Source organism: Xenopus tropicalis, chromosome 2 (genome assembly GCF_000004195.4).
Source record: "Xenopus tropicalis strain Nigerian chromosome 2, UCB_Xtro_10.0, whole genome shotgun sequence".
Lineage (NCBI taxonomy): Eukaryota > Metazoa > Chordata > Amphibia > Anura > Pipidae > Xenopus > Xenopus tropicalis.
This window is the reverse complement of record NC_030678.2, coordinates 68,941,156-68,967,875: the sequence shown is the minus strand read 5'-3', so window position 1 is coordinate 68,967,875 and position 26,720 is coordinate 68,941,156. Positions and strand designations below refer to the sequence as shown.

Sequence of the window (26,720 nt, the reverse complement as noted above, 5' to 3'; positions counted from 1 at the left end):
ATATCCCATGGGATGAGGACCACATTGGTGCATTAACAGGGTCCTGGTCCCACTGTGTGATCTGATTGTTGGCCCCTGTGCCAGAATTTGGTCATCCCTACTTGGCCCAGCACATGGGTGGCCTACTCAGGCTAAGATCTACTAGTTTACAAATCTCCTGTGTCCCAGGCGACTAATCTCCCTGAAATGCCATCCCACCGGCGAAAATGTAAATCGCCGGTGGGATGGCATACGCGGCGGCGCGATTTTTCACTGAGATCGCGCCGCCGCGTATACCATCCCACCGGCGATTTACATTTTCGCCGGTGGGATGGCAACCCGGGGAGATTAGTCGCCCGCGAACAGGGAGTTTTGTCGCGGGCGACTAATCTCCCCATGTGCCAGAGCCCTAAAGAGTAACACAGATATCTTTATGTGGCAAATCAGTGCTTTGAGCATAGACAGTTAGAAGGGTGAGCCAGTCCATCAGATAAAATGGCAGCTTCCTAGCTTATGCAGGATCAAGAGAAATTAGAAGGTTCATATGAACTAACCGTGGCCAAAATTATTTTTTAATTAACTTTTTTAACTAACAATAACAGTAAGCAATTGAGAATGCTTGTAGACCAGGGGTGGGCAAACTTTTTGGCTCACGGGCCACATTTACTTACCCCCGGGCCGGACCGGGCCAGGGCGGGCAGGGCCGGGCCAGCGATACGCCCCCTTGGTCTCTTTAATTAAAAAGGCCAAGGGGCCGGATGTGGCCCGCGGGCCGTAGTTTGCCCACCCCTGTTGTAGACAAACCAAGAAACAATCTGTCTGTATGCTTCTTACTGAGGGAAGGGGTGAAGTTAAGTCCAAACTTTTGCTGGTGCAGTAGAATAGACCACAAACTTGATTGCTCTGGGATGTTCCATTTTTGAAGGGGTGCTAACACCGGGATTTAAGACTTATTTAACCCTTTCACTGTCAGCCATTTTGGTCAAAGCGGAACTTGTATTGCCAGACAGTTTTTGAACATTTTGCACTGTTTAACTTTAGGGGCCTTTCCTCTGGGGACTTTTAGTTTACCCAGGAAAACAATATATTGTTTTTTTCAGGACAACCAAATCTTTCAAAATATGGTAGAATTATGATGTTATTCCAATTCTGTAACAAGATATAGGCTTCTAAATGTCTAAAAAAAATTTAAAAAATCATATTTTCCATAATATAAACACACATACCAGAAACAAAAATTATTTTATGCACAAAAATACAACTGATTGGGAAAGTCCCATGTCTCCTGAACGTGCCAATACCAAATATATATAGTTTTGTGGAGATTTTTCACTTGTGTAGGTCAAAAACTCCCAGCAGTACACTACCAAATTTCCAAAGCACTGCATAGGTTTACCTAAGTAATGTGGCATGTAGGGGCCCCAATGTGAACATACCCCCATATGATCTATCATTTCTGTCATTTGAGCTCCTGCAAAATCAACACATTTACATCATTATATGTGGAATAAAGCTAGTATAAAGTATGCTCACCCCAGAAAGCCATATATTTTTGGAAAGTACACATTCTCCCGAATCTAAAATGGGTACCCGTGTCTTTCTACTCCAAAGTACCAAGCCGCAAAGCTTTTCTAAAGTTGCCAATTTTGATGACATCTCCAAAAATCCCCTCAAAGCTTCCACTTTGCAGCATCTTATCTCCCACACAGCATTAGGTACCAATGTAAAACACCGTAAATTTGAACACCAGGGGTCCACTGAACAGTTTGATGCCCAATATGTATAGGTTTACCCAAATATGTAGGGGCCCCAATGGGAACATACACCCCATTTCAGCTCCTGCAAAGTCAACACATTTACATCCTTTATGTGTGATAATGCTACAAAAAAAGTACACTCACCCCAGAAAGCCATACAATTTTGGAAAGTACACATTCCCCCAAATCTATAATGGGTAAGCAAAGCTTTCCTGTTTGCCGTTTTTTATGACATTTCAGAAAATCGCCTAAAAATGTTGCAATTTGCCGCATTTATGTCACACAATTTCTTGCATACAGAGGCAAATCAACCCAAATAGAAACACCTACGGTCTACTGGACAGTTTGATGCCCAATATGCATAGATATACCAAAGTCTGCGGTATGTACTGACCCCAAAATGAAAATAGCGCATAAGGATTTCTCGCCTGCCAACTCAGCTTTTGCATACAGAGCCCCCTGTCAGCGTATTATGTGCCGTAACACCCCCTACCTATACAGAAAAACCTAGAAAACCATATAGTTTTGGAAAGTACACTTTCTGACAAATCCAACATCGGTAAAGAGTCCTTTCTACACCAAAGTACCAATCTGCAAAGCTTTCCTAAAGTTTGTGGTTTTTATGACATTTCAGAAAATCGCCTAAAAATGTTGCCATTTGCCGCATTTATCTCACACAGTTTCTTGCATACAAAAGCAAATCACCCCAAATAGAAACACCTAAGGTCTACTGAACAGTTTGATGCCCAATATGCATAGATATACCAAAGTCTGTGGTATGTACTGACCCCAAAATGAAAATAGCGCATATGGATTTTTCGCCTGCTAACTCAGCTTTTGCACACAGAGCCCCCTGTCAGCGTATAATGTGCCGTAACATCCCCTATGTATTACACATTATGATGAATTCAAAATAGGTAAAGTTATTTCTCTACACCAAAGCTACACATGGCAAAGCTATGCTAAAAACAGATCAGGAATACTAATACAGGGATAAAAATGCAATAAAACCACATAAATTGTGCAAATTAGTGAAACGACAAAATAAGTCACATGACAGTGTAATTAGTGGTCAGAATATCTGATCCAATAGTCACGCTGTCAAAATAAACAGTTTTTAGGGAAAAGAAACTAAAAACAAAGTGGTAAAAAAAAATAGTATGTGTGTACATGTGTAAAAGTTGTGTGACAGTGTTTAAGTGAGTATATATAGGTGTATATAAGTACGCAAAATGATAAAAAAAAAAAACCTGCAAAATTGTGTGCTGTATGTGTGTGTAAATGTATGTATGTATGTGTGTTTAAGTGTGTATCAATGCAAAATATTCACCGTTACCTGTCCTGAAGCTTGCCTGGTCCTCGGTGCTGCAGTCCTTGTCCTCCATGTCACAGGAACTCAGTGGGCCGGTGCTGGGGGGGAGGGGGAAGGGAAGCGGGACCAAGCAGCAGACGCGATGCGAAGGCGTCTGCTGCTTGTGGGTTGGCCCTGTGACACTTTCGTTGCCGGGCTCGTTGCCCAGGGGGCTGTCATCGCTAAAATCTACGTCGTACATCGTTGGCAGTTAAAGGGTTAAAGGAGAAAGAAATGCATATTGTCATTTTATTGCCAATAGATAAGTCACAAAACTGCAAGCTAGAACACTATATTTATTCTGTAGAAAGCTTTAGCATACTTGAGTAAACAGCCCTTAAAACTTCCACTGTTTGTTTAAGATAGCAGATGCCATTTTAGCTTGGTCTTAGTAGCTTCCGTGCTGCTGGTACTCAGATTACACAGCACAGTTGCTTGGGGGAGCAAGAGAGGAATGGGAGGGGGAGAGGGAGAGAGGAACGAGGAGCAAACTGAGTAGGCTTGTGCCGTGTCCTGAAGGATATTTCGGAGAGCAGAAAGTCTGACACAGAAGAACATATGTACACAAAAAAGACAATAAATCCTGTGTTTCTTTTGATAGAGGTGCACTTTTTTACATTTTGAACCTTTCCTTCTCCTTTAAACTTGTTGCGGCTTAATGGTAATCACAGGATTTACTCATTAGCAGAAAAAATAGAAGAAAGGGTAATATCTTACAAGGTTTTTTATTGATCCGACGTTTCAGTTCCTTCCTGGAACTTTCAGCAGGGAGACCGACATACAGTGAACACAAACGCTTAAATGTGCAGGTTGGCGCCAACAAACGTTGCTAGGCAAGCACAGTATAGTGAATAGTGCATAAACAAATCAAAAGGAAACGGTAAAAAACTAAAAGAACAAAACAAACAAGGGGGAATAACATCTAGAACACAAAGCTGTTGGGAAACATACAGAAATCACCTCAATGATCTTACCAGCCCTCCCACGCACATCTCTCAAGGCCACCGCGTAATCAGAGGTGTGGAATATATTGAAGCGAATCGGCAGGCACACTGCATCCAAGGTGTCTGATCAAATTCCCTGCCACAATGGAGGCAAATCATAGCCCCACTAGTCTGCTCTCAAGCTAGGAAGTTGCACGCTCGTATAGCCATGTTGCTTAGCAACCCAAGGCGGCGCGCGGCTGTCACAATCTCCCATATTAGCCGCTCTATATAGCCGCTGTGCACATATGTTTCCTAGTCACCGCTCAGGATCGTGGTGGTAACCCTGAGTAGGAGGCGCCCGTGGGGAGATCTTGGACCAGTTATACTTAGACCAGGGTCCCCCAATAATAGTGAAAACGGCCAGCAAGGAGAACATGCTCCAAGGGGGGAGAATGCAGCGGCCAGTGGGGTTAAAAGTGGCAAATTTTTAGGGAACACCCCACGCGGGGTACTTGATACCTGCCCAGAACGGGCACCCATAAGTGTACCAACTGTGTCAAAGAAATGACACACATCAGGGTACGCCTGCTACACTTTATTCAAAAGCACCGCACACCCAGGGGGTCTCTGATCGGGCTGGTAGAGGAGCATAAGGTTTAGGAGTCCCATAACAGCGTTAGTGCAACAGTAGCAATGCATGGCAGAAAAAGAAACAAATTAAGCGATACATATGTCAAGAGACACAATGTTACAACTAAAGTTAAATGCAAAAATAGCAAGTTCAATTCAAAAATGCAGCTGCAGAAGTACATAGGTAGAAGCAGGCCAGTGACAATGTCTCATTCAAGCCCCTGGGGGCCACGCAGTCCAATGTATGAATCCATCTGGATTTCCTGCGGAGTAGAGCCAAGTCTCTGTTCCCTCCCAGCATCAAGGGTGGTTGTTGGTCGATAGCCATACATTTGAAAGTAGGCAGCAGGTGACGTTTTTGCACAAAATGTCTGGCCACTGGTTGAATGGACTTGCCCTCTTTCAGGGCTTTACTAATCGCAGACCAGTGATTTCCGATTCTCTCAACATATTCACAGTCTTACCAACATAATATAGTCTGCATGGACAGGTAATGATGTATATGACGTAGCTCGAAGTAAAGGACAACCGGTGTCTAATTTTGATCCTTTTGCCCGTATGGGGGTGAGGGAAATCTGGACCCGATAGTAGACAATGACATGTCACACAGTCTGGACATCTGTAGCATCCCAGTTTCCTTTCTGTGGTAAGCCAGTCAGAGGGGTCCTTATTATGGTTCTTAAAGTCTGTCCTTACCAAAAGGTCCTGGAGGCTGTTACCCCTTCTGTAACCCATCAGGGTTTTTTTGGAGAGATGTAGAGATAAAGATTCATCCTGGCAGATCATTGGCCAATGTTTGTTTATACTTTTAGTCAATACTGATGATGCTGGATTGTAGGTAGTAGTAAAAATCAGTTTTGGTTCCTTCTCAATTGCTTTGGTTCTCTGTAGAAGGTCATCCTGGGTTTATTGAAGGGCCCTTTGTAATTGTTGTTTCAGTAAAGTATCAGAATAGCCCCGTTGTTGGAACCTAGTATACATGTCCCTGAGCTGGTGAATGGCAAGGTTGGGAATGCATTATTCCTAATGGTCCTTAAGAATTGGGAATAAGGGATACCCATAATGGTAGCAGGAGGGTGATTGCTGGAAGCATAGAGGATAGAGTTGCGGTCGGTCGTCTTACGAAATAGTCTAGTCCCCAGCCGTGATTGGTCCCTGAAGATGTTATGATCCAAAAAGTCTATATTGTCGTTATGGTAATTCAAAGTCAGTTTAATTGGGCTGTCAAGGTCATTAAGGTGTTGGTGAAAGGAGAGTAAGCCCTCCACCCCTTTTGTCCAGATCATGAACAAATCATCGTTATAGCGGAAGTATATCAAAATCTCCTAGTAGGGGTGAGATGTGTTCAGTCTCAAAGCTCAGCATAAATAGATTAGCATATGAGGGAGCGTGGGCACTACCCATGGCCGTACCGGCTAACTGCAGGTAAAAGGAATTTTCAAAGCAAAAGAAATTCCTAGTGAGAGTAAGTTCCAGTAGTTGTATCAGGAATTCAGTTGGTGCTTGTGGGGATGTATTTGTAAGTGTTTGTCGGGTGCCCTAATGCCCATATCGAGGGGTAACATAGTAAGTTGGGTTGAAAAAAGACATACGTCCATCACGTTCAACCGTAATGCCTATATATAACCTGCCTAACTTCTAGATGATCCAGAGGAAGGCAAAAAACCCATCTGAAGCCTCTCTAATTTGCCGCAGAGGGGAAAAAATTCCTTCCTGACTCCAAGATGGCAATCGGACCAGTCCCTGGATCAACTTGTACTAAGAGCTATCTCCCATAACCCTGTATTCCCTCACTTGCTAAGAATCCATCCAGCCCCTTCTTAAAGTTATATAATGTATCAGCCAGCACGACTGATTCAGGGAGGGAATTCCACAACTTCACAGCTCTCACAGTAAAAAATCCTTTCCGAATATTTAAACGGAACCTCCCTTCTTCTAAACGGAGTGGGTGCCCTCGTGTCCGTTGGAAGGACCTACTGGTAAATAAAACATTAGAAAGGTTATTATATGATCCCCTTATATATTTATACATAGTTATCATGTCACCTCTTAAGCGCCTCTTCTCCAGTGTAAACCCAGTGTAGACCCAACTTGGCCAGTCTTTCTTTATAACTGAGACTTTCCATGCCCTTACCAACTTAGTTGCCCTTCTCTGGACCCTCTCTAACTCAATCATGTCCCATTTGAGCACTGGAGACCAGAACTGAACAGCATATTCTAGATGGGGCCTTACCAGCGCTGTGTAAAGGGGAAGAATAACCCCCTCCTCCTGTGAATCTATACCCCTTTTAATACAGCTCAAAACCTTGTTTGCCCTTGCAGCTGCTGCCTGGCATTGCTTGCTACAAGCCAAGTTTATTATCTACAAGGACTCCCAAGGTCCTTCTCCATTATGGATTTGCCTAGTGCAGTCCCATTAATGGAGAAGGAAAGGCAAAATCTATTAAGCACACTATTAAATAGTACTACTATTGCTGTGTAAAAACGCTATATTCCTGGCTTGCCTAATGAAAGATTTACAGAGATACACATACTAGAACTTACATGCTTGTTTCAGTGAACGGCGCCGCCATCTTGTCCAGCGTGTCTGTATGGGCTGAAAAAGCACAAGCCAGCTCCCCGCTCCTGTCACAAAGATTCTGCGGCTCCACAAACCCCCCCGCTCCTGCCACAAACCCTCGCCGCTCGCAGCACCTGCCCCCCCCTGCTTTCCCCTCCTGCTTGTCACAGAGTTCAGCGACACTGCGTCGCCATGGCAACCGGGTGCTTCTGCCCTCTGCACATGCTTCGCCTGCAGTAACAAGTCTCTAAGTCTTGGAGGAGCGATGCATTATGGGAATCTTCTCTACTCAGCTCAGCGGTTTTTTTCTCTGTGTGGCTTCTGATCTTCTGAACGGGTGAAGTATGGGGAGACTTAAGGGCACTATTGAGACAACTGAAGGTATGCCTGCAGCTTGGGATTAACTCTTTATTAGCCTTCTCCTTTAAGGGTATAAGTGGCTTGCATATTTTTACATCCCAGGTGCATGACTTTACATTTATCCACATTAAATCTCATCTGCCACTTAGCCGCCCAGATTGCCAGTTGGTCAAGATCCTGCTGCAAGAATGCCACATCCGGGATAGAATTGACTGGTCTGCAGAGTTTTGTGTCATCTGCAAACACTGATACATTACTTATAATACCCTCCCCCAAGTAATTTAAGAACAAGTTAAACAAAATTGGACCCAGTACAGAACCCTGAGGGACCCCACTGAGAATTATTCCAAGTAGAGAATGTACCAGAGATGATAGGCCTTCCTGGTGGTGCAGAGAGTGACTTATGTATTTTGGGCAGTGTATAAATGATCGGTGTACGTGGAAAGTCACTAATCATGTACTGATATGTGTCCTTGTTTATCCACCCTCCATTAAGTGCGACCAACAATAGTGTGTCAAGTTCCCTCTTAAATTTATTGGTAGGGTCACCTGGCAGGAGTCTATACGTGTGGGTATCTGCCAACTGTCCCAGAATCTCCTCTTTATAATAGGAGTAATCAAGCAATACAATGTCCTTACCTTTATCTGCTGGACGGATAACCAAGTTATTGTCATCTTTCAGTGATCTGATCGCCTGTCGTTTAGTAGGGGACAGGTTCGAATGTGTCTTAGTCATGCCTGAGGCTGACTTGGCTTCTAGGCTAAGTACCTTGCCAAAGGATTTAATAGTGGCCGGTGTGTTCGGGGGCTCAAATGTACTGCGTGTTTTAAACTGCGAACGGGGGCCCTGGGCAGTGTTTCTAAAGTGTTCCTTTAGTCTAAGCTTATGTTGGAACCTGTGAATGTCGACCAACATGTCAAAAGTATCTGGTTTTTGATTAGGTATGAAAGTAAGGCCCTTAGAGAGTAAGGACCATTCACCAGGAGTCAAAATGTGTTGACTAAGATTGAACACTGTTTTCTTCCCCCTCGGTGGTTTCCCCCTTGGGTTTGCGTCCCCCCCGTCTGGTGTACCGTCTCCTCCTCTGTCTTTTTTTGTCCGTGTAGTCACCCCTAAAAAAAGGCCTGTCATTAGTCGTATCTGTGCCCACATCTGAATCTGTTGACTGATCTGAGCTGTCTACTTTGAGGAGGGATTTTGGTACCTGTTTCCTTCTCAGAGGTGTCAGATCTGAGTCCCAGAAGCCACCCGTACACCCTTTTATTCTTATAGTCATCCGCAACCTTCTGTAGTTTAGTTTGTTTGAATCTTGTTAGGTCCTGTCTATATTTGTTGATACTAGTCTGTAGCTTGTTAACCCAATCTGTACTGTTGTCAGTTTTAAGGGAGTCTAGGTATTGTTCTTCTAGATTCCTGATGTCCTCCCTGACCGTAACCAGCTCCCTCCCCACCTGTTCAATAACTAATAACAATAAGTCAAATGAACAATAGTTTAATATTGCACACCATTTGTTGCAAAAGTCTGGATTATTCTGGCCAATTGTGGTTATATTATTAATGCGAAAACCCTAGGGATAAGTCTTTGTCGGTGTTGGTTGGAAAAAAAAACCCGTGCAACTGTAGATCGAGTTCTCTCTTTTTCAAGTGTAAAATATCATGGTAGATATCAGTCTTTGGTTTACTCACTTCCAAGTCCAAAGGAGTCTCAGTGAAGAGTATCCTATCTACATCCGCGGTGGTAAAGGTGAAATCTCTATTTGTGTCAACTTCAAATGTGGGTTGTGTGTTGCCAGCTTCCATAACCTGTTAGAGAGTCCTTGATTCAAACTGCTGAAGTACACCGAAGTTGTATTGATGAACTGCTATGAGGGAGTCTGCCAGTTGCTTGTGGTGTTGTATTGGTCATGTAAAAACCTTCTTGAATGAAGAGTTAATATATATAAGCATAAAAACGGGTATATGCATCCCTTGCAACGGGCAAGCAAAAAAGGATTCATGTTAGAGTGGGTGCACACCAAAAGAATGGGACCATAGGTTCCATGCTTGATACAAAGTTCAGATAAAGACAGCACACCATGCAATAGGAGTTGCGACCTGGGTGCCAGTGCAAAACAGTAAAATACAAATGCAACAAGTGACGGCACTCACAGGATTTACACAATAGCAGAAAAAATAGCAGAAAGGGTAATATCTTACAAGGTTTCTTATTGATCCGACGTTTCAGTTCCTTCCTAGAACTTTCATCAGGGAGACCGACATACAGTGAACACAAACGCTTAAATGTGCAGGTTGGTGCCAACAAACATTGCTAGGCAACCACAGTATAGTCAATAGTGCATAAACAAATCAAAAGGAAACAGTAAAAAACTAAAAGAACAAAACAAACAAGGGGGAATTTGCATTTAATTTGCATTTAACTTTAGTTGTAACATTGTGTCTCTTGACATATGTATCGCTTGATTTGTTTCTTTTTCTGCCATGCATTGCTACTGTTGCACTAACGCTGTGCTGTTATGGGACTCCGTAAACCTTATGCTCCTCTTATGACTTCTGTGTGTTTTCCAACAGCTTTGCGTGCTAGATTTTATTCCCCATTGTTTGTTTTGTTCTTTTAGTTTTTTACCGTTTCCTTTTGATTTGTTTATGCACTATTCACTATACTGTGCTTGCCTAGCCAACCTGCACATTTAAGCGTTTGTGTTCACTGTATGTCGGTCTCTGCTGAAAGTTCCAGGAAGGAACTGAAACGTCGGATCAATAAAAAAATCTTGTAAGATATTACCCTTTCTGCTATTTTTTCTGCTATTGAGTAAATCCTTTGAGTGCCGTCACTTGTTGCATTTGTATTTTACTGTTTTGCACTGGCACCCAGGTCGCAACTCCTATTGAATGGTGTGCTGCCTTTATCTGGACTATATATAATATAGAGTTCCAGCACAGGAGGCACACCACATACAAAGTTGCAACTGCCCGGGTGCTCATGCAAAATAGTACAGATAAAAGTGCAGTAAAGGCCAGCACTCACGGGACTCAGGCTCGGATTTGTGGCGAGGCCACAAAGGCCCGGGCCTAGGGCGGCATGCCGCCCCGCCGCAAAATAATTTTTACATTTGGCTCCCATACAGAGCAATGGGGACCTCTCCCCACTGCTCTGTATTGGACTTTAAATGTTTGCACATGCGCACTTGTGCTCGCAGCCGCGCATATAGTGCATTTAAAGACACAGGGTGGCGCCAAGATTGATAAATGAGCTATATATATATATATAGCTCATTTATCAATCACAGTCCCTCTTATTCACATTTTGTGAAACCTGTTTCACTTCCTCAGCAGACATAAATGATTTTCTTTCCCTTCTGTGTTTAAAATAGTTATTACACCCCTGCTCTTCCTCCCTTCCCCTTAACTCTTTGTATATTTGGTTGTCTTGCAATGGTGTACAATGTGCTACATCATTTGCACCTCCCTGGGCTTTTGTTCCAGTTCCTGGTCTTATCCTAGTCTATGTGACACTTCATTTCTGTCCTTCATATCTATACTAAGCAGCAAGTCATGGTTACAAATGAGCGGATTGAGTTCTATTGTGATATAATCATTTATGCTTGCTCCTTCTGCATTCTGCTTTTCTTTTATGAGCAGGTGCTCTGATTCAAGAAGAGAAAATTATTTATTTCAATAACTCAAGTATACATATTCTCTCATAATTATTAATATTCTAATGCTGGATCTGTAACAACCCAGAAGAAATTAAAAATGTGCAAGTATCGCAATTTTGGGAAACTAACACAGAGTCAGCAGAACCATATGTAGTCTGAGACGTCAGCAAGGCCTATCTCAGAGGGGCCAATATCTTTAATATATATAGGAAGCTAGGTGCAGTTGAACAGACCTTATCACAGGCTGAGCAGGTTGTTTTCAAAGGTCCCATCAGAAAGTAGGCCAAACTAGCTGAAGCTCAGTGGTATGTGGACCTTCTCCACATCCAGAAAGCTTATCAAAATGAGCTCTACAGGGCAGCCAGGTGGTATGATAAAGGGGATAAAAAATGGCAAACTCCTTGCACTGCTGGTCAGGGGAGAAAACCCCTCCTTTCATAATTCGAGAAATTAAGAAAGGGGACCAGCTTTTAACATCTGATAGACTTGTAGAATGTTTTGGACAATACTAAAGTAATCTCTATAGTGTATCCCATGGCTTAGACTTTCAAGTCGTGGTTTAGCCTTGCTTCTTGAATGGTTTTGAGGTCCCCTGCCTTTCCCATGAGACAGCCCAGATGTTGGAACAAGACATCACTATAGAAGAAGTTGCTGCAGCCATCGCTGTGCTGTCACCAGGGGAGGCACTGGGCCCAGATGGAATTCCATCTGATTGGTATAAACTATATGCAGAACTGATTGCCCCAAATTTAAGAAATTTTTTAACATGGCTTCAGATTGGGTGCCATTATCACCCTCCTTCTATGAGGCTCACATAGTCCTTATACCTAAAGAGGTTAGGCCTCCCCATTGGTTTGAGTCTTACTGCCCTATATCTCTATTGAACTGTGATATGAAAATATTTGCTAATTATAGCCACAAGGTTACAATCAGTAATTGAGACCTTTATACAAGCTGGACAATTAGGCTACAGTCCTGGAGGCAGCAGTAATTAATTCCCTGGAAGCACTGGCTAAACTCCCTTATAGAGGAATATCCCACCACTACACTACAACCACCCCAATGAGAACAGTTGTGGAAGCTTTCCAGAAAACTCTTAAAATGGCCCATGGTGAGCGTCCAGAATGGTCAAAATGAACCCCGATCTGTTGTGATACATTTTTGCCTCACTTTGCACTGGTTCCCAAGATTAGCATGTGGGCATTGGCGAGAGTAAAAAACGTTTGCTAACATTACCTTAAATGGGGAGTGTAAGGAATTCAACACCTTTGGGAAACCTGGCTGCAACAGTAGGAACAGTGTTAGTTATCTTCTCTTACAGGCTGTACAATTAGGCTACAGTCCTGGAGGCAGCAGTAATTAGTTCCCTAGAAGCACTGCCTAAACTCCCTTATAGAGGAATATCCCACCACTACACTACAGCCATCCCAATGAAAACAGTTGTGGAAGCTTTCCTACTTTACCTTAAATAGGAAGTGTAAGCAATTCAACACCCTTGAACAGTTGCCCCTAGAGATTCCAGTATCTTCAATTAAGGCACGCTTTTAGGCCCCAATTTCCCCATCGCCCACCCTCCATAACCAATACAACTTTAGAGCTATACTTTCGTAGACTAGATTTATTTAAGGCACTTTGATAGATAGATAGATATATATCTATATGCCATTTTGATTAATCTGCAATCTGGGGGCCTTTGATTAATGTCCTAAATACCGCAATGATATCGGCTCCTCCTTCCATGTTTTTTGGTAGTGTCCAGTCATACACACCTTCTGGCGTGTAATACTGACATACTTGAACATACTATTGCATTGCCCAACATATTGTCACTAAGCCTGTGCTTGTTGGGTGTTACTGGCAATCTCAATATGAGAAATTATGAAAAACAATCCCCCTTTCTGGCTTTTTGGATCAATGAAACCCTTCCCAAACAAAAGCTGGTATATATCACTAGGTGGTGCACAGAAAAATTTGAGAAAATTTGGGAAACCTGACTGCAACAGAAGGAACACTGTTAGTCATCTTCTCCCACAAGCTCTTCCCTCTCTTCTCTTCCCTCTATCTCTTTCCCTCTTATATGTTTTTCTTTTCTCTTCTTTTTCTTGTTGTACTTAAATGCCTGTTTGAAAAAAATGTGCAAGTGATAAAACATCTGAGAAATAACAGTATTCTCGTATTAGTATTGTATGGTAGCATTAAATTTATGTTTTGAATAAACAAAAGTATACTTGGTCAACAAGAACACTAAATTTCAGGATAGAAGACTTTAATACCTTAAGATCACTTTCCTCAATAGAAAGATTAAGATGTTTGGTTTTTAGCTAAAACACAGTACAAAAACTGTCCTTTTAATTTATATAAAATCATTGTTTGTGTTTATACCCTGAGGAACAAATGGTATGCTCAAATGTGCATTCTGAGTACCCTGTATGAACAACAGTGGAACCAGCTAATAAAGGCTTCCTTTTTTAATAGACCCAATCCTAATAAGTTTTGATAGATGTTTTGAGAGACTTGAACATGTAAAAGTAATAAAGGTCTGGGGGTATGGAGGATTTAAATTATGAGGGCAGACTGTCAGGGGTGGGTTTGTTTTCTCTAAAAAAAAAAAGTGAAGGTCATTTCCTGTATAGTCCATTTTAAGTAGATAATTCCAATTTTGATAAATTATTTCTTATTAATAATAAAATAGTACTTTGCAGCCTGTGAAAAATCCTATTGGGTTTATTTAATGTTTAAATTATTTTCGTAGACCAAATTACGGATCTAAAAGTGTCACAAAAGATATCCCAAAGTTTGTGTTACTTTGTGTCCAGCATAAACATTTCCTTTCTAAACTTAGGTCCTAGAAATTTTGTTTGCACATTGATAGAAAAAAGATTTTGTACAAAAAGTAGAAGTTAGTGGTACATCTGTGAAGGATCTCATTTATCCAGGTCATGGTATATCTGTAGTAATAAGTCAAATCAACTGGACTTGCTGTATTTTTCTTCAACACATCTTAGTTATCCAACTAAATTTCTTTTTTTCTTCGAGAAAGGCAGTCAGATGACTATTGAAACGTCAAGAAAAATACAGCAAGTCCAGTTGATTTGATTTACAGTTATTACTACAGACAGTTAGTTGTACATCTTCTAAGTGGACTAGGGTTCTAAAGGGTGTGCTGCAAGATTCTGTATTTGGTATTCCTATATTTAATCTGTTTTTAGTGATTTAGAGAGGGTTCAGTGAAAGGAACATATCAGTGTTTCATTGTCACAAAACTGTGTAAAACAATTGAATCCATTCAGGATGTTTTATGCTTGCAAGGGGATCTCAGCAGACTTACAATCTGGGTGGGTAAATGGCAAATGAAATTAGATGTTGTTAAAAATAAAAGTTATGCATTTGGCATTCAAAAATATGCAGGTCATCTATTTTCTATGCAAATGCTTGATGAAGTAGTACACAAATACATGTATAATAAGCAATGCCGCAAAAAAGACTAACAAGGCATTGTCTTGTATTAAAGCAGTATATTGTCTTATATAAAAGAGACATAGATTCACTGGTGGAGAAGGGTAATTGTCTCCTTTACAAAGCACTGATAAGTCCTTATCTAGACATTTTTTAAAGATTAAATAATCATTTACCTTTCTGGTCTTGTTATTGTCTTCATTGAATAACATACTTCTTCTGAACACAGGTGCCATCATCTTTAAGGATTTTTTTAGAGATCCATTCCAGCTCTCCATGTAATTTGCAAGCACAGTATAGTAACAAGTTATTTGTTGCCACATTGCACATGCTAGAAAGTACTCTGCATGCTGAATGGTTCTAGAGAGCCACAAGGAAAAATAATTCTTTTTTTTTTTTTTTTTTTAAGGTTATTTTTATTAGTTTTATAACAATGAAAGAATAGAAGGAAAAGGAAGAGAAAGGGAAAGAAAAAGAGGGATTGGAGAGTAAACATTCGTTGTGCTGAAGGAAAAATAATTCTTAGCAAAGTTAATCCAGGGACTGGTCTAGTTACCCCTTTTGGAGTTTTGTTTGTGTCTTCTAAATCAAAAAGGTTGTATTTGATTAATTTGTGTTTTTTTTCAACCTTAACTACTATGCAAATATTTAAACTGTTTTTTTTCTTAACAGCTGAATTTTCCAGTGGTAAACCCTCTGTGCCAAGTGAAAGAGCGACCTCACTCAATATGTGCTCATCTTCCTTTAGTTACGCTCACAAATACCCGTCAAGGTCCTGGTTCCACTCTAAACCATCTTCAGCAGTGCTTCCGTTTATTTGCTTCAGAACCATCTTTTCACTGCCCTCTGGGGCCCCTGCATCCTATATTCCTAGCACATGTTTTCCCTTCATCAACTCCTCCATCCAACTCCTTGTGGAGTTTGTACAGCCCAAGCTTATCATTGTATTTTGAAGAGGCAACGTCTAAACAGCAGATTGTCATGTCAGATTGTCTTCCTTTTACTGCCTGGGCATGTTTGCTGCATCCTGAACAAAAACTTCAGGTTCTTTTAAGTGTTGAAGGCCTGGCAAGGCTGAAACTTAATCACTACCAATACCTTACTTTGCTCCGTGCCCAAGAACAGCTTCGGGATTTACTGGAGCAAATGCAAAATATGGTACCTCCATTTAAAGAACAGGGTTTAGCAAAGTCAGCACCTGCTCATGTGGCTGTCTGTTTAGGATTGCTGATACCAGAGGTCAAAGTGTCTCTTTTACTTCCCTCTTCTTTTTCCTTGGCAAACCCTTCTGAGTCTGTGGACTCTGAAAAAAGCAGCCTGATTTGTTCTGAACCGACAGAAGGGGGAATAGGAATTGGATTGGAGAAAATGAGGCTAAGCACTGTTTATGTTGAGGGAGGAGTAGATACTCAAGGAGCAATGGAAGCAGGTGAAGAAAGGCATGAGGACAGTGCAGTTCAGCAACTGAAGCTAACCCAAGAAAAAAATGTTATTCACACAAAGGACTCAGTCAGTCAAACAGTACAAGAAGAGCAAATATTTAGGGAAGCCGTTCAGAGGAAAGAGCATACCCAAGGCATTTTTCAGGGAAAGGAATTTGTACGGGGTACTTTGCTAAGTACAATTGGTCGGACACGGGAGACTCTGAACTTGGGAAAGGAGAAGATGCAACACCTTCTGAAAGACACTAGACAAAAGTGTGTGTGTTTGTACTGTACTCAGACTCCTATTCTTTCCTAACCCTTTCAAACAGTCCACACTCACTGTTCTAAGGTTTTTGTTTTCTTCTTTTTGTGTTTTAAAAAACTTTGCACATTTCATATTAAAAAGAATACCCATCTATATCCTTTTTGTAATATATATATTAACCCACTTCTCTTGTTTCCAAGAGACAAAGATGCACCTCTCTTAAGAACAGAGTCTCAACAATCTCTTGATAGATTCTCAATAGAAGGATTTGATGCTGTATCTCTTGATGGTGAAGCTAGTGATGCTTTCTTGCATTTACTAGATACAGGTAAATCTAAAAAATTTACAAACATCTGTTAAAGCCTCATAAATTGGTGAATAACCATGCTGAAAATTGTATTTATTTTTCCTCACTAGAATATTTATATGGTTCACAACAGACTGAAAAAGTAGCCAGTACTGGAAAAGACTTAACAGATCAAGAGAATGTATCACAAATTACAGAGGGACCTGAACCACAGCAGGTCAGTGATAATATTGGCTTTATGATCAGGGCAAAGTGGCAATATTAAACTGAGCTAAGTTATATATGTTTAGGATAAGACATATAATTATATTTGTATACAGTATACTTTACATATTCTATACTAATAAAGTATTGTACTGCCTTTGCCAGATAATGAGTCTCTCCCTTATTGATGTTATCTGTATTGCACGTGTGCAAGAGGATGATGTTTCTGTCACCCTCCAAGCAATGAAACTCAGTTGTGGACCAAAATCAGGGGATAATAAGGGTAAGATTTCAAACTGATAGAGCATGCTTTTGTAAAATAAAAATAATAATGCATGATTCGGAGCAGTGGACATTGTTTTACCACTTTGTTCAAAGCTTCACTGTAGAAACAGCTTTTGGTATATTGTACTCAGGACTAATCTAAGGAACTCTGCAATGGCTCTTGTTTTAGAATAGGCTAAAATGCATTTACTGCTGCCACTTAATTTTAAAAAGAGGAATGAACTAGTTAGTTAAAAAATGGTATAGAGACAAGGGGAAGAAAAAGAGTAGAACCAGAGTTGAGTGACAGGGATTGTTGGGTATATCCAAAACAAAAGAAGAAAAGTAATGGAGGAAAACAATTAAATGAATATCATATTTTGCCTTGCTATTCCAGCAGTATTAGCCTTCATTAAGAGAGTGGAATTGTCATTAGAAATTTGAGCACAAATCCTGTAAAGGAGAAAAGCAACATATTAACTAGAAAGGGAAGTTTGAGAACAAACTTCATGTTGGGTTGAAAAACATGAAGTCACTGAATGAAATCTGTTGGCTCCACTCACTTTTTCTAACCTTGAACCACAGTTATATAGTAAAAACCACTGTGCAGAGTTTGGGGACCCTGGTTTTAATAGTGTCTGAATGGCAGCAATTTAAATTTCCCTACTGAAAGTCAATGAGTGACATCTGATTGGCGGTTGGTGGCTCCACCTCCTTTTTCTAACCTGGAACTGCAGTTACCCAATGACTAACTCTGCATAGGACCCTAGGATTAATAGTTAAAGAGCGGTAGCAGTTTAAATTTAAACCAATAAAAGTCAATAGGTTAATTGTGCAGACCCCAGTGACCAACTTTGCAAAGTTTGAGGCATAAAAATTGTGAGACTGGCAGCATTTTACACTTACATGTCCCAATTCACAAACAGTCATAATTAATTACTTCTCTGCTATAAGAATAAAGCCCAATGCACGCAGTGCATAAACGAACACGTTGAGTGACCATGAAGCATGCTTTTCATTGACTGTATGCTTCACTAAATGGGACGTAACGCACAGTTAAGGTGCGGCAGCTCCACTGCGTCGTCTTCCTCTGTTACAGGGAACACAATGCCCACTGTGAACCTAGCCTAACTCTCACTGATACCTAAGTAAAAAAAATTTGCAGGACTAGAATTACTTGTATACGTGAAGGGAATGGATAGTCAATAGTTTAAGACTGAAGCTTTAAAACATTTGAAAAACTGCTGTAATTCAGCTGTAATGTTGGAGTCGGAAGTACAGAAACTGAGGAGTCGGAGTCGGAGAATTTATCTACCGACTCCACAGCCCTGGTTGGTGGCTCTGTCCACTTTTTTTCTAAGTTTAAATGCAAATACCCAGTGACTAACAACTAAGTTTAACAACCCTGGAATTAATGCTTAAATAATGACATCAGTTTAAATATAAACCAATGAAATTTAATGGGTGGAACTGGATTGGCTGTTGGTGGCTCCAGCCACTTGTTCTAAACCTGAATATGTAGTCAGCCAGTGATTGACTATTCAAAGTTTGGGAACCCTGACAGCAGTTTAAATTTAAACATATAAGGTCTATAGGTGAATTCTGATTGGCTGTTGTTGGCCTCGCCCACTTTTCTAAACTTGGAACATAGTCACCCAGTGACAAACTGTGCAAAGTTTGGGGACCCTGACATTAAACATGTGAGAATGGCAGCAGTTAAAATTTCCCCACTGAAAACAATGAAAGAAATGTGATCAAACCAATATAATTCAATAGGTGAAATCTGATTGGCTGTTGGTGGCCCCACCCACTGTAGTCCCTTATTAACCAACTGTGAAAAGTTTGGGGACCCTGGCATTATTACTGTGAGAATGGCAGCAGGTTGGATTTCCACCAAATCAATAGGTAAAATCTTATTGGCTGTTCAGAGCTCCGTCCCATGACTGTATGATTTAAGTTTGGGGAGTGTAGTCTCAAAGCTGTAAGACTGGCAGCAGTTTCAATTTCCCTATAAAAGTCAATGGGTGAAATTTGATTGGCTGTTGTTGGCCCCTCCCACTTTTGGGGTCATCCAACAAATGTCGCTGTTTCATTCAGAGTGACCCCATTATTATGTTATTCAAGTTTGGGGAGTGTAGCTTCAAAGTAGGGCTGGCCGATATATCGTTTAATTCCGAATACTGGTGTTTTTTTTTTTTTAAACTATATTTATTTTTCAGATACCGCAATACTGGGGTGTCAGGGTACTCACCCGTGCGGCCTGGTCTCGCGCGCCTCCTTGCGTGCGCATCCCGTTGTCAGAGGGACGTTGCGCATGTGCGTCAAAGCGCACGTACATGTCAAAGCGTGAACGTCTGTGACGCGCTGACGGCGCTGGTTCTGCGCATGCGTGGGGGGGGATTTAAAGCTATCAAACGCCTCCTCCTGTGCTATGTTGTCTGCGGCCTTGCCTGGGAAACTAAGCCTGCCTGATTTACCTTACGACTTTCTGTTGCCGATCCTTCGCTTGTCTGACTCTGATTTTCAATACTGCAGCAATTATTCTCTAATTTATTAGGAAATGGGGTTAACACCTAATCATGCATGGGAAAAAAAAATACCGTCAAATACCGTGACACCAATATAATTTTGAAAAATACCATAAATTTTTGTCATACCGCCCAGCTCTACTTCAAAGCTGTAAGTGTGGCAGCAGTTTGAAAATCTTCCCTGTCAAAGTCAATGGGAAAATTTGGGTGTTCGGAGCGGCGCCACAAAAAGATGGGGGCAGGATCGCTTAGAAAAGCACTAGCAACCTGTTCTGATATAGGGCGAAGAAGTGTGGAGAGTTTGGGTGTTGTACCCCTAAAACTGTAGGAGGAGTAGCGTTTAGGGGGGTGCTAAGAAGAAGTAGAAGAAGAAAAAGCGGAAGTATAAGCTCGAAGTCGAAGAACAGTATGGGGTTTTTCAACCCAACATAACTAGGTTACTTAGTTAGACTTTGCAAGTATAAGTACATCTCTGCAATGTGTCAACTGGGAAAGGCTTTTCACAGAGTTAAACACAGAAGGAAGATGGAATATCTTTAAAATCATGCTTAGCAAGTATACAGGTCAGCATAGTAGCCTTGTAAGCAAGGAAAGGCGTCACAAAGCAAAACTTTTATGGCTGAATAAAAATTTTAGTGTCGAGGTTCATAAGAAAAAATGTGCTTTTAAAGCAGTCAAGTTAGCTGGGACAGTTGAAAAGGGGTATTGCAGCTAGGAGTAAAAGGAATCCAAAATTATTTTTTAAATATGTAAGTTATGTTAGTAATTTATGTTAGTAAAAAAATGAAGCAAGAAGGGGTGGGACCCTTATTATCACAGGGAGTGTCAGTTGGTTGATGCGAACAGGGAAAAAGTAGAAATTCGCAACTCTTATTTGTCTATACAACTGTGGAGCCAGCTGATGAAGGCTTCCCTTTTAATAGACCCAGTTCTAGTAATATAACTACTGATGCAAGGGTCGCTCAGGAGGAAATTTAAAAGAGACTTGAACATGTAAAGGTAAACAAAGGTCCAGGACCTGATGGTATTCATCCCAGGGTGTTAAATGTGATTATCTGTGATTGCCAAACCTCTCTACTTAATTTTTCAGGATTCATTGAATCTGGCATGGTGCCAAGAGATTGTGCCAGCATGGTTTTATGTGTAACAGATCTTGCCAGACTAATTTAGTCACCTTTTTATAATGAGGTGAGAAGGTAGCTCGATGCTGGAATGGCAGCGGATGTCATCTACTTAGATCTTGCAAAAGCGTTTGATACAGTACCTCACAGAAAGTTAATGATAAAATTGAGGAATATTGGCCTAGAACATAATATTTGTACTTGGATAGAAAACTGGCTGAAGGATAGATTACAAAGAGTGGTGGTAAATGGAACATTTTCTAATTGGGCCAGTGTTGTTAGTGGAGTCAGTCCTTGGTCATTTGCTTTTTAATTTGTTTATTAATGATCTGGAGGTGGGAATAAAAAGTACTGTTTCTATTTTTGCTGATGATGCTAAATTGTGCAAAATTTATAAGTTCCATGCAGGCTGCTGCCACTTCACTTTGCTGCAGAGCGATTTGATAAAATTGGAAAACTGGGCAGCAAAATGGAAAATGAGGTTCAGTGTTGATAAGTGCCAAGTTATGCGCTTTAATAGAAATAATATAAACTAAGTGGTAGTGTGTTGGTTTTTTTTAATTTTTATTAAGCTTTCTTAATCTAATTTTCAATGTCCTTAAAATGTATTTTGCATAATGTGGAGGGTCTGAATTCTCCTACAAAAAGGTCTATGGCTTTCTGACAATATAATAGAATGGGGGCTGTCATTCTCTTCCTTCAGGAAACACATTTCTCTAAAACATCAATTCCTAGATATTTTCACCATGCGTATCACCTCATCTATACTGCTTGTGCTGATAAAAAGCACAGAGAGGTTGCCATATTTATAAACAAAAGATTAAACTTTTGGCAACAATATATGGCCCAAATGACCATCAAAAACTATATTATAATCATTTCTTTGCTATCCTGGAGGAATGATGTACTAGCTTGCATGAAGTAGCCAGTCCAAATATAGATAGACAGTCAAGTAACTTGCCTGTGTGTACAAAGAAATATAAGCACTATTTTGCTTAACTCATGGAAAAATCCTCTGTAGTAGACACATGGGAAGGTATTTCTCCCCAACACACAATTCCCATTCTTGAATAGATATGTTTCTAATCCACAAACAAATTTTCCCTAAAATCTCACAAACAGAAATACAATCCTGGTGTGTTTATACAAAGACACTGTTTTTTTGCGCCTATTCTACATTGCCTGATGAAGCAGGAAATGCCTGCAAAACGCGTAGCAATATTGTTGTGAATAAATTATTACTGAAAATTACCACTTTTGTTGGTGTCTGTCTGGAGGAGGTAAGTTTACTACTACCTCCTCTGAATTACCCATTGGGTTTTTAAGTGTTTTTAGCTAATTTTATCTTTTTGGCGCCTCTGTTTTGTCTTATTATTATACTGAGTCCACCCCGAGTGGAGGGGTGTCATCCCCATTTTTCTTCCTTCTACAGAGAGCGACTTCTTATTCCTGAGTGGGGTCAGGATAATCTCCCCACCTGCTTATACAGTGGTTGCCTATTGGTAACCCTTGCTTGTTGTGAGTATTAATTTGTTTACTCTATTATTACTCCTTGTAAAAATATATTACACTATTGGGGCTCTTGGTGTTCCTTTTTGTTTTTCATTTTATAGAAATACAATCCTGTCCTTGGTCAGACCATGCAATAAGTAGGTGTGCCTCAGGGCTCTGTGCTTGGTCCTTTGCTGTTCTCCCTGTACACTTCTCTCGTTAGGAGACCTTATTTCTTCTTTTGGTCTTAAATATCACTTATATGCAGATGACATCCAGATATATATATTTTTTTTTTTAAAGGTTGATTTTTATTGAGTTTTACAACAATAATGGAAATGGGAAAGGGGAAAGGAAAGAAAGGAGGGAGAGAGAGAGGGTTGGAGAGTATCGGTTGTTACATTAATGTAGCTGGTGATTCAGTCCAAGGAGACCAAATATTTTCAAACTTTGTCAGGCATCCTCTGGCAAGATAGGTAAGCTTGTATAGGTCCAGTTGTGAGTTGACCAGGGCAATCCATCTGCGGAGTGTTGGAGGTGATGGGCCCATCCAGTGTAGGGCAATGGTTTTTTTTAGCATAAAATAGTAGCAGTCTCATTAGTAATTTAGTGTTTCTTCTGTGTACTAGTGAGTCTAGGAGGCCCAGTATGCAGGTAGTTGGATTGAATATTTGGGGGAGGTTCAGTTCTGTACCCATAAATTCTGTGACTTTGTGCCAAAACTTTTGTATTACGGGGCAGTCCCATATCAGGTGCATAAAGTTAGCCATAAATGCTTTGCATCTTGGGCAGTTCGCTGAGTCGGTTTTCCCCATGACGTGCAGTTTTTGCGGGGTGAGATAGGTCTGGTGTATAATTTTAAATTGTATGAGCTTGTCCCTTGTACTTATTAGGGGCTGGTATAAGTTGCTGATGACCTCGTCCCAGTCCTCGGGGTCTAGGTGTACCCCAGAGGTTTCCCATTTGAGCTTGACTCTTGGTCTTGGGTCATACCTTTTAGCGATCAGGATTTTGTAGGAGTTTGAGAGTAGTTTGGTTTTGTTTGTCTGAGCTGTCAGCAGTTCTAGGTCTAAGTGCTGTGTGTTCGGTGGTTGTTGGAACTGTGCGCCACATAAGTGTGTAATCTGTGCGTATCTAAGGTCTGACAAGCCAGGCCGGTGGATAATTTGCTGCAGGAGAGGTAGGGTGTGTAGTTCGCCTTTTGTATATAAGTGGTCAATACGCTTTACCCCAAGTTTAGCCCAGGATCCTGCTTCTGGGAAAGAAGCAAATTGCGGTAGGTTACTGTTTCCCCATAGTGGGGTGTCAGGTGATATTATTCCTGTGTTGTTGGTTAATAGGGTCATGGAATCCCATGCTTTCTTGGTGGCATCTGAAACTGGGAGTAGTGGGCTAATGTCCTTCCTTGTTCTGTATAGGGCATTGTGCATACTTTCTATTGAGGTGAAGTAAAGGGCTTCTAAAATTGAGGCTGGGTTTTCGGGGTCAAACACTTTCCAGTGTGCGACATGGGCACACTGGGCAGCTAGGTAGTAGAGCTTGTAGTTAGGGGATGCTAGTCCTAGTTGGTCTTGCGGGGCGTTCAGTGTGTACCTAGAAAGTGTTGGTGATTTGTTACCCCAGATGAATGCAGATTGGGTTCGGTCTATTTCTAGTAAAAAGCTTTTGGGTATATGGCACGGAGTGTTACTGAATTGATATAGGAATTTCGGTAGGAAGATCATTTTGCATATATTGATTCTTCCTATTAATGTGAGTGGTAGTTTTGTCCAGTGTTTGAGAGTCTCTGAGAATTTGTTGTATAGTGGGCGTAAGTTATGTTCAAGGAATTGTGCTGGTTCTTTATGAATCGTTATCCCCAAGTATTTGAAGCTATCAGCTACTTTAAGCATGCAGTCTGGGTCTGTCATTGTTGGGATTTGGCCATCAAGGGGAAAGATTATAGATTTTTCCCAATTGATCTGCAGGCCTGAGAATGTACCGAAGGACTTGATTATGTGTAGTACTGTTTGGAATGAGCCATTGGGGTCTGCTAGATATAACAGTGTGTCATCTGCGTATAGAGAGATTTTCTCTTCAACAGTTTTGTATATGAGTCCTTTAATTTGCTGGGAGTGTCTAATCTGGATTGCCATGGGTTCGATCGCTAGGGCAAAGAGTAATGGGGAGAGGGGGCATCCTTGACGGGTGCCTCTAGTGAGTTGGAATGGGGTAGATAGAATTCCGTTTACTTTGACAGCTGCTTTGGGTTCACTATACATCAGCTTAAGCCACTTGGCAAAAGAGGGACCAAACCCCATTCTAGCGATTACCTCCCAAAGATAGGGCCATTCAATAGAATCGAAAGCTTTGGCTGTATCCAGAGATACTACCAATCTGGAGCCCTTATTTTCATGAGGCAGTTGCAGATTGAGGAATGCTTGTGGATTTTGCTGGCATGAATCCAGTTTGATCTGGTTCTACTAGTGTGGATATTACTTTGGCTAGGCGTTTTGCTAGGATTTTTGCGAGAATTTTGATCTCTATGTTGAGTAAAGAAATTGGCCTGTATGAAGAACACAGAGTTGGGTCTTTCCCAGGTTTGGGGATAACTACAATGGTTGCTTCTGAGAATGATTTTGGGAGGGAGAATTCGTCAAAGGCATAGAGTAGTGTTTCGTGCAGTTTTGGGACTATTTCTCGGATGTGGGACCGATACCATTCAGCAATAAAGCCATCTGGGCCTGGACCATGTTGCACCTACCCTGAGCTCAAAGAGTCCAACATTATGGGCGGCACACACACCCTATATTTGGGGAATACTGATATAAATAAATGCTAACGCCAACAAAAACAGAACACCAATTAAATAATAAACTCCAAGAATTAGAGAATTGACTTTAAAATCACCCCAATAAGCAAGTCCAATTGATTTGACTTGTTACTACAGATATACCATTAAGTTATGCTCTCGGCTATGATCTTAAAGATTTCAATAAAGAAGATTTTTAATTGAAGAAACAACCTAGTGCTCCGCTCCTATTTCTATTTTTGCTACAGATATACCATGACCTGGATGGTATGACCTGGATGGTATGACCTGGTTGAGAATCTTCACTAACTTAGTCGCTTATGGTTTTCCTACTTTTTTCTTGCAAGTCATTAAGCCCTTTACAATTTCCATACAGCTAAAGTTAGCCATATAGGTTTCTCTTCAAAAGTTTTCAACATAGGGGTGTCACCCTTGCTATTTACCCTTGCCATTGAGCCATTAGCCCAAACCCTAAGATTAAATGATAAGATCTCTGGTATAACAGTAGGAAACTCCAATTTTGGACTCGATTACAGGCCCACAAAAAACACACTGTTCTACAAAAGAATTATACCACAAATTTCTACCTTTCTATCTTCCCCCTCTTCTCTCTCTCTTCCTCTCCCGTTCCTTTTATCTTTTATTTCTTGTTTGATGTATATGATTTACATATCATATTAATTCTGCACCAAGGGAAACCCTAAAAGGTGCATCCTTGTAACTTGTTATAGTATATTCAAAATTAAATTAAAAAAAAAAACTAAATAATCATCAAGTGAATATAAATAGATAATCTTTTATTGCCCTTTATATTAAAAAGAGAAAACCTTTGTATTACAAAAAAAAAAACTCTGCAAGATTAGTAGATATAGAGGAGCATGCAATTCATGAAAAATACATAAAAAAATCAAAAAGCTATATAATCAATGATTTATAAGCCTCCATAGTTCATGAAATAAGTGGATGTAGATATAAAATCAATTAATTATACCCAAGGAAATTAAAAACTTTATCCATTCATCTTGTCCAGACGTTATTGCACACACCTCATATGTATTTAATATCAATAATCCATGCAGTATAATGTTAGATGTTTAGAGGAGAGCATATTTGAAACATGGGAGATTGCACTTCCAACCAAATGATCCTGTCTCCAGAAAAATAGGACACTGTGTGAAATGTAAATAAAAAGAGAACGAAATGACTTGTAAACCACTAAACCCTATATTTAATTGAAAACAGCATATCAAATATTAAATATTATATGCTTGTTTTAAGTATCATAAAAATAAAGAAGAGAAGGGGTACACCACTCTGTAAACAACTATATAAGAATAACATTTCTCAACTAAAGAATTGCAAGGAATACAGAGATTTTATTATCTTCAGTTCAAAGGTCGTTAAAAGATTCAGTGACTCCGGAAGCCCAAAAGCCAATATTTGGATGGCTGTGATCTTCAGCCCCCCCAGTCAGCTCTGTGTTAAAAACAGACAGGATTCTGTATTTAAAATCCCTGCGTGGGCTCAGGAATACTTTCATAAACCATTGTCAGTGAACAGTTTTTTGCTGCATCCACAAATGCAAGTTAAAACCACGCAACAAAAGAAAATCCAGAAATACCAACACCTTCTTGGGGCCATAAGCTTAT

General features: G+C 40.6%; 1 protein-coding gene across 4 annotated transcripts in view; it reads left to right on the top strand.

Moving 5' to 3' along the window:
• Positions 1-26,720, top strand: part of uhrf1bp1 (uhrf1 binding protein 1) — a 195,667-nt gene that overhangs the window by 116,786 nt on the left and 52,161 nt on the right. For all 4 annotated transcript variants that reach the window (XM_031896854.1, XM_031896853.1, XM_031896855.1 and 1 more), the window contains 4 exons: positions 15,349-16,373; positions 16,566-16,693; positions 16,783-16,889; positions 17,042-17,159. In XM_031896854.1, the coding sequence (XP_031752714.1) occupies positions 15,349-16,373; positions 16,566-16,693; positions 16,783-16,889; positions 17,042-17,159 (1,378 nt within the window). The remainder of the gene's footprint in view (positions 1-15,348; positions 16,374-16,565; positions 16,694-16,782; positions 16,890-17,041; positions 17,160-26,720) is intronic.